This window comes from Cryptomeria japonica, chromosome 5 (genome assembly GCF_030272615.1).
Source record: "Cryptomeria japonica chromosome 5, Sugi_1.0, whole genome shotgun sequence".
In the NCBI taxonomy this organism is placed as follows: Eukaryota; Viridiplantae; Streptophyta; class Pinopsida; order Cupressales; family Cupressaceae; genus Cryptomeria; species Cryptomeria japonica.
In genome coordinates, this window is record NC_081409.1 from 375,650,370 (window position 1) to 375,659,451 (window position 9,082).

The window sequence follows — 9,082 nt, forward strand, 5'->3', positions numbered from 1 at the left end:
AACACAAATAACTGATCAAAGTCATCCATCATGCAATCTCAATCTCTTCATCACAATGTCATCTCAAACAGTGTTGTATCAGTTCAATTATCATTCTCCAATTGTATCAGTTATGTCAAACATGCTAACAAAACATTTTTAATGTCATATTTAATTTAGCTCTCTAATATTTTTTCCAAAATTTATTTGCCCCACTTCCAATTTTTAATAATTTTTTAATAAAATAGTAAAATAAAAATCATGTATTAAGTTTTTATCAACAAAATTAAATACATTATTAAACTTACATTGTATATAAAAATTTACATCTAAGTACCTATGATGACAAGCCCACAATTGCTCTATAGTTTAAAACTATGAGTGGGTTTTAAAATTCCTCAAAAAGAAAGAAAAGGTACCGGTGGAAGAGATGTGAATACGTGAACCGAAAAAAAATCTTCTTTACTCAAAATGCTCATGATAAATTTATGAATGAAGGTAAATGTCTTTAGTTTTCTTCTACTAAATAAGTCATCTTTTCATTTATTTTTTCTTATGTCATGTCTTTGCAAAGATTTTTGCATGTGAATTAGAAGATGTAGCATGTAGATTCAATAGCCTCAATTTGTTGATGGCACTTCTCTTGATTTCCATTGTGCTTCTCAAAACATTTCTTTAGAGAAAAATATAAAGAATACCGCCTTCACTTTTTTCACCATTGCCTCCGCTACAAAGAACTTGTTGATATGCCCAAGATTTGGTGTAGTGGACTGGGCTGGTCCACATCATTTGTTATAGATTATTAGAAATATTTGCAAGCAACAACATAACATGGTATTGTTTATTATCTATCAACTTTTAAGTTTGAATGAAGCATTATAGAGATATCATTTGAAATTAAATCCATCAAAAGTAAATTTTAAGATGCAAGATGAAAGACTTGTTCAAAACTCAATTTGGAGCTTATTGTGAACTTTATCTATTGTTAGACTTATATTCTTCCACCCCAACTCATGCTGCAATGATATAAAATAATCACATTCTTAAGGGAACAATGCATGTGTATGAAATATAAACAACGTACACAAATTATTTCAAAGTGGGATTTTTGCAACATAAATAAGACACTCAAACTCTTTCAAAACAATGATGAATTGTAGAAGTCACATACATACCTTACAAAATTTGTCATGTTGATTCCTCTAGTGTGATGTCCAATTTGTCAATGTGTTGAAACTGAGTTTTCTTTTACTAAAATGCAATAGAAAAATATTGAATGCAATGCATTTATGTTATATATAAACTTGCTTATAAGAGGTACAGTGAGTAGATGGAAAAAGTAAGATTTTTTATCTAGACCATTCTAATTAGAAAATAGAAACTTTGTGTTTTGAATGGCAGCTTTAAATGATTTTTTTTGACTTGAGAAATTTATCAGAATTTTTTTCCAGGGTGAGAAATACTTAATTCCAATGGACAATGCCCACACTATGACTATACAGTCCTTGGGATGGGCCAAACATCCATTGCAATGGGGTTGGCTTAACCAGCACACACTGAGCTTTGACTGCTTAGGTGGCTGGTGTAGGCCCATACCTTCTCCCAAATCCGTTCCGTCTATTCCCGTTCAGCACCGTTAATGTTTGAATTCAAACATTATTCCTGCCTAACGATTTCCATTTATGTCGTCGTTGTCATGGAATGGTTTTATAACGCTCAAGGATTTCTACAGCCCAGCATAGCACAGCCCGATGATTGTCAGATATCATAGTTGGATTCAATCAAAATGTGGAAGCATAGACGAGGTACGTGAACGGTTTTACCGAATGCCTCGAAAAAATATGGTCTCATGGAATGCTGTGATTGCAGGGTATGAAAAGATTCCTTCCTTGAAAAGGAATTAGACGATTTCAACCAAATGTGGTGGGCAGGTGTAAAGCCAGACACTGCAACCTTTGCCAGCATCTTCTCAGCCTCCGCGAAAATGGGAGCTTTGGAACAGGGGATGGACATCCATCAAAGGAATTTTTTCAGATCTTGTAGCTGCCCTTATAAACATTCATGCAGAATGTGTAAGCATAGACAAGACACATGAACTGTTTGACAGAAGGCCATGATTGCAGGATATGCAAAATCTAAAAGCATAGGAAAGGCACCTGAACTGTTTGACAAAATGCCTCTAAGAAATATCTTCTCATGGAATGCCCTGAACGGGGTATTAACAAAAGATTTCATTTATGTCCACCAAGTTCTATAAAAGATTGCATTGGACAAGCCATGGGAAGTTCCAACAACTGAGTTCTAATATCAAGTTCAGTGGCATATAGTTTTTGAGGTTATCAATAGCTTTGCAATACTTTACAATTTTGAAAGATACTCTAAAAACAACAGTGTATTATCCACATTTCTAAATGAGACCATGGAGATTTTCTTAAAAATCTGAATACCCACTTGCTCCATTACTTCTTGTGCAAAACAAACACTCTCTCATGTGCTTCCATCATGACCTGCCCAATAGCTCTAAAGGAGAATTTTGTTCATTTCTAAATAACAATGCACGTTCTCTTTCTTATCATAAGGACTGTTTTTTACCACTCAACCCAGTCATATATAACTTAAATTACTATTTCACAACAATCAAACAATATTATAGTTCAAATTTCGCTCAGAAATTAAATTGAACTTTTTCTTGTGGGGTTTCCACAACTTCAATTTGATTTTCTTATAAATCCTTCATAAAAAATCTTGGAGAATGGGATGGTAGCAAAAACACAAATTAATTAAATTACAAGACTTCCAAAACGAACAATTTACATGCATCAAGTAAACATAAATATTCCCCTCATGCTTCTAAATCTTCAATATACTAGTGAAGCAATTTGATCAACTTAAGAAGAAAGTGGATGCTATCCTTGCAGCTCCGACTCGATTACATTAAATAGATGTTTCTTATGAAAATAAGGATTGAATTTACTAGCTATAGTCAATGGGTCCTTGATTTGTTGGTGAATTTGAATGGTTCTTAATGAACCCAACAAGAATCAAGTCTTGCTAAGTGCATGGCTCCTACATCTTGAAAAGGGATGAGGTCAAAGATCGTTCCTCGAGTGAATCTAGCACAATGGATACCCCTCAGTCCTTGGCTCTTATGATAACTCTTGTTCTCCACCAATAAAGAAAGAGAAAGACAATTTCATTCTTCCATATATATGAAAAAAGAGAAATTTTCATCTTTATTATCCAAAGAAGAATAAGAAAGCAACTTTTAACAATCCCAATTCTACTTGATTTGATGACACTACTTCATGGATCGAATAGTTTTTGTAGGGTATTTATGATCTCATCGTTTCCTTTAATATGTGTTGTGTTGATTTTTGATTCCTTAGGCTTGGCTAATTCTTTTAAGTGTAATGGATTTTTAATTTATAATGCCTACAAAAGATTGGTTTTACCTAAATTCCTATAAACTAATTATAGCTACCTATTTAAATTCTACATTTGATTAGCTTTTGGACAAAATCTCCTTATACATACCCTTGCATAAATCTTTGAATCTCCCTACACAATTAATTCATCTAAGATTTCAATTTTGTTAAGTGAAATGTCAATCTACTCCAAGATTGTGTATTACCACTATTCTTGAAGAAGACTCTAAATTCTAAATATATTGAAATTTATTGGATTTTAAGATCTAACAAATCAAAACAATTGACCATTTTTCAAGAAGAGGCCTACACCATTTGACATCCTTGGTCCTCCATTAAGGGCATTGTCCCTTTTCATTTTATTAGGAAATTCTTCTAGAAAGAATCCTCTTGAGAGGAATTTTAGTGTATAAGAATCTCCTATTTGATTTTCAATTTAATTTTTCATTTTTCTTTTGCAAGATAGGAGTCAATAAAATTTATAATTTGAGCAACCCAATTGAAGGATGAATTTCATTCTCTAGGCACAAATTATTAGATGAAGATCTTGATTGATGGAATAGAATTATTGTTAATTTTTCTTAGCCTCACTTGCTCCTCTTAACGTTGATTTCCTTTCTCGAAAGATGAAAGATTCCTTAGTCTATTTCAAGAACTATTTTCATGGACATTATTAAAAAAATATTTTGTTGAGATACGATTGATCATTAAAAAAAATATGGACATTCTTTTCTTTCCTATTTGCCACTCATGATATTCATGTATTCTTTTTATATAAGTGTTGTTCTTCCTTTGGAGCCATTCAAATTAGAAAGATTCTTCTTGCCTTTTTGTGCACCTTTTCTTGGAATTTTTTCTAACAATTGCTAGTTTATTTCTCAATTAAATTTTTGATTAAATTCATGGTGATTATGCTAATAATGATTTACCAAACCCTCAAAATTGGTTCATAATTTGTTGTTCCAATTCACTCACATGTGATTTCTTACTAATTCTTATGGAATATTTAAATTATTTGTATAGTTAAATGAAATATCTTTAGATTGCATTACATATTAACATGTTATGCTCACTATAGTTGATCACTATTATTATTTATAAGTTTATAAAGTCATTTTTCATCAACTTAGAGACAATCTATAACTGGTTATAAAGCTTACTAGGAATATTTTCATAATAAATATGCCAGGTCAATCATAAACCCAACTAAATCAAAGTTGCACACATTATGTTTCTATCATCCCTACATTTATGCTTCATTGAACTAGTTTATTAAATGGTTCAATATAGCGCACAATTAAGGGTGATTAGGCTCCATAAACTTAATTACATAAAATTCGCATGCATTAGGCATTTATTATCTTTAATTTGACATATGATGTGACCAATAAAATTATTTGTTTAACCAACTGTTCAATTGCAACAAGCCCTTTATATGAGTAAGGGAATTTGTTATTTTTTAGAAATTAGTATGTTAAAAATGTATAATACTTCAACTGTTATCATTTAAGGAACTAGAGTTACGTTAACTAAAACTTGATAAAGGAAATGAATAGCACTAACTTTTGATCTCACTTTTAAACTTGAAGCAAATGAAAGTGACTTAATTTTTTAATGCATTTTATATTTTTATTAAATTTTTAAATAAAAATATTAAATTATATTTTTAAAAATGACACTTTTCTTCAATAATTAAAAATTCAAAACATGACACCCTCTCAAGATATATTTATTTGTTTAGTTAAAAAATAATATTTATTTAGATAAAAAGTTAAAAATCATCAATAATATGAAAATGGAAATATATAATTAAGTGTGTTGTCTATGCTTCCACATTTTGCATACGTTTGCCAGAGCATTTCCAACTGTAACAGCTGACCACAATCGCCTTTCCTTGATGCCAGAGCTCCCATTTTGGTACAAGCTGCCCCAGACTGTCACCAAACACGTACCGAAAGCAACCGTACTTACTGTGCGGGAGCAATGTTTGAACTTGAATGCTAACGGAAACGGGACAAATAAGAACGGATGGTGGCAAAGCGAATGGGCCCACACCAGCCACAGTAAGCGTTGACTGCTTAGTGTGCGATGTTTAAGGGTGGCCCTAAAATAGCCTATTGACTAAATGCTATTATTTATTAACAATTTATTAAAAAACAACTTCAAAATTAAAATAAGGTTCACAAAATTACATATAATCTTATTGCATAAGTGTTCATAAATCTCCCATTTACATATTTTTGAAAATGAAAAAATATTTGATGCCAAAATATGCTTAACATTTGAACAAGCAGCATGGGCACCATTTTAAAGAAAACGCAGACATGGTTGATTGTCAAGCAAAACTATTTCTGATTTCAGAAAACCAATTCAATATAAATGTCAACAGAACATAAAAAGCCCAATCCCCCACTCTCCTTGTTACTTGACAAACCTACTGTTAATCTCAAATTTCAGACTGATTTTATGTTGATAATGCCATCTCCACTCACATTCCATTTGTAAACCATGTTAGCCATGTTTTGTGTGGATTTGGATCAGTGAAACTCAGGGCACCATATTCATCAATTTTGTCATCTTCCAAGATCTTGACCCACTTTACTCGCTGTGAACAATCACTGCCCGGCCCCAAGCACCTGTAATGCATTCATTTGACAAGACAAAAATAAACAAAATAATCTCTCACTGCTGCAAAATTTTCTGTGCAGGTAGAAAATTGCTTAACCTGTACTCATAGAAACATGCAGTCTCTTCCCTTTCAGGTGAATCCCAGTTATGCCAACCCAGAGGGGTGATGCTGCCATCCATCCATGTGTATGCAAACAGAACTCTTGCAAATGACTCCCATGGGCGCCCTAAATATGCATAACCTCTCTCCCCATTACCAGTAATAACACATCTGCACAGTACTCACATTATACAAATCTTTATTAATGACCTGTAAACAAACAATAAGAAAAATAAGTACCCAACTGCTTAAATATGAGAATGAGTACCTGAGAAAGACAAATCCAGTGGAATCATCCTCAGATCTGCGGCTCTGAGCAGTGATCCAGCCACTGGACTTGCAGTGGATGTGACAGTGTTCAAGCAATGATGTTGCATTGCCAAAAATGAAATCTATGCTGCCCTCAATGTAGCAGTCTCTTAAGTACTGCCTTCCATGGTGCAAATAGGCAGTGCCCTGAAATTTTCAAGAAAATAAGTAATCCATTCATCAAGAAACCTGGCAATTGGGTCATTTCAGTAACATGGGAATGGGCTTGGAATTAGTAACCTGCCACCCAAGAAATCGGCAGTTATAGAAAGCACATCTATCAGCAGTCACCCTAATGGCTACAGCTTGTTCTGATCCCTGCCAATAAAACAACACATTACACAGCTTGAGCATGAGAATTTTTTTTTAAATCAGAAGTATTTTGTTTATTCGAATATCAATCAGAGACTAATATAAGTTTTTTTCCAAGTAAACACACTAGAAATCATTTATGGAAGACCAAGAATCACTACTTAGAAATCTTTTTTTATTTAGAAACCAGTTCATCAATTATGAAAAAGATCAAGAGTTGCAACTTAAAATTCCACTTTAGAGTTCTTTTGGGTAACTGAATTTGGATCTCCACAATGAAAACCCAATGTTTTAATCAACTAAACTCAACCCCTTGAACACCAGAACCAAATTTAACCAACTAAACTCAACCCCTTGAACACCAGAACCAAATTTTTAAACAGCTGGTGTGCAAAAGTGAGGTTGGTTTTATTACTCTCAAAGCCCAATTTTAATGGACTAGTTTTTCTAACTATAAAAATGAAAAGTTGGATGAGAATGAAAAAAAAAAAAACCCCAAGTAGTTACTTATATTCCTTCAAGTTTTAATGAATTATTTATCATATAAATGTAAGGGTGGGTGAATAGCTGTAATTCAATTGATTGAGTATGTTCAGTGAGGGTGATATGGTAATGATATAATACATTTTCTAATTACGCTATCCATCAAGATGAGGGTGATGATATGTTCCTTAATTATACTATCTACCAAGATTCAAACTCCCAAAAGCGTGATATGAAAAATAAGACTAAAATCATGATCTGAACAATTTTGACGAAAAAAATATCCTCATATACCTAATTCTCAACCCAACAAATATCAACATAAACTCGAGATCTCATATTAAATAGCAAAACTATCTCATAAATGGTATAAAAATCTTCGATGAAATCTATGTACCATACCTGGGGTGCACAATTTTCAAATGTGATTCCCTCAGCGATGAAGTCTGATCCTTCTACGATCACACTTCCGCAGGCAAAAGTTCCACTACCAATTAGGCTCTCATCCTGGGCATGCCAATGCAGATTGCAATTGCTAAATAAGTCTCAAATGATATGAATTTTACCCATTTGTTTATTTCCAATCAAGAGTATACATACATACATACCTGATGGTGGTCGATTCGAGTAGCAGTATTATCCCAAGTCAAGATAGTATCTTCACGGCGAGATCCTCTCAAAGTAATGAAGTTCTTCGTTTTGGGAACATAGAGAGGCTGCTTATAAACTCCGGGCATGATCTCAATGATCACTCGCTGCCTGTTATGGAGAGCAACTGCATCAATAGCTGTTTGGACGTCATTATAGTGGGCACCACTGCCACCATTCTGACCCACTCTTAACACTCTCTGTCTTAACTCACCCTCACCCTCACCCTCTGCCATTTCCTCACACTAGGCTATACTGCTTGCAGATTTCTTACGCTTCTAGAGCGACTTTTAATATAGAAATGTTTTGAGTCGTCCTCTGAAACCGCGTCCTTTGCCATAAATTTAGGGCTGAGACGTGTAAATTGGAAGGGAGAATTATCATGGTTGGTCCAGACTCTAAAGTCGTATCTTTTATCGTCTCCTTCTGTAAATCCCATTCCCGCTGACTCCAAATAATTACAATGGGTATAGGCGAATGTACCGGCATTTATCTTATACAGTACCTATTAGATAGGCCTGTGATTTGTTGATAGAAAGAAGAGAGGTTGAGCTCATTAAACAAAGAAACACGGTAACGTGTACTACATTCCAAGGCGAAACCAGTGGAACACGCAAACTTCAGTAAACCGAATTAATAGCGAAGAACTTGACTGCCAAAAGTCACCGTCAAACTTTAGTGCCTCACTTGAAATTTCTAATTCCAAGTGACTTTGAAAATGTCACTTAAATGGTTCTGAAAAGAGTGTAATGAAATCTTGTTGACTGCAAAGTTTTTTCAGTGTTGATGAAGTCTTGTTGAATGCAAAGTTTTTATATCATAACTGATATGGATGAAATTTAAACTTTTTATATCGAATAATTAAGGAGGAAAGTCTATACGTGCAAACCTTAACTTCCCGTCAATTTTTTCATTTGCACGCATGCATTCTAGAGTTTAAACTAAAAAAATTAAAAATTTAATTTTTTATGAGTATATGCCATGTGTATCAAGGTGATTCATCCAAGGTGTCAACAATTTGCCAATTTGGTGGAGTGACCATTACGTGCACAGGGCCACCCCTACAAGATGTGTGGTGCATCATCCAAAATGGACTTTGTGGCCACGTGGCATGCCACAACTCTGCCACCCTTTAATCCAACTTATAGTCATTTATCGATCGTCGTCACCCTATACTCTTCCTTACAACTTGGCATTA

The 9,082-nt window shown here is 33.7% G+C and overlaps 1 protein-coding gene across 1 annotated transcript; it reads right to left on the bottom strand.

Moving 5' to 3' along the window:
- Positions 1 to 5,569: 5,569 nt before the first annotated feature.
- LOC131035127 (pectinesterase 31) lies at positions 5,570 to 8,315 on the bottom strand. Its single transcript, XM_057966771.2, has 6 exons — positions 7,845 to 8,315; positions 7,639 to 7,743; positions 6,682 to 6,759; positions 6,401 to 6,588; positions 6,130 to 6,303; positions 5,570 to 6,040 (listed from the first exon to the last, which is right to left on the bottom strand). The coding sequence occupies exons 1-6, from the start codon at positions 8,118 to 8,120 to the stop codon at positions 5,893 to 5,895; spliced, it is 969 nt and encodes a 322-aa protein (XP_057822754.2). The 5' UTR covers positions 8,121 to 8,315; the 3' UTR covers positions 5,570 to 5,892.
- Between the last annotated feature and the right edge of the window lie 767 nt (positions 8,316 to 9,082).

What these genes read in the sequence shown, in the direction of transcription:
- LOC131035127 (XM_057966771.2), bottom strand. Translation starts at nt 8,120, where the DNA reads ATGGCAGAGGGTGAGGGTGAGGGTGAGTTAAGACAGAGAGTGTTAAGA. An exon ending in GCCGATTTCTTGGGTGGCAG is followed by an intron (nt 6,589 to 6,681) that starts GTTACTAATTCC and finishes TGAAAATTTCAG; the next exon opens with GGCACTGCCTATTTGCACCA. An exon ending in GCATGTTTCTATGAGTACAG is followed by an intron (nt 6,041 to 6,129) that starts GTTAAGCAATTT and finishes AATGCATTACAG; the next exon opens with GTGCTTGGGGCCGGGCAGTG.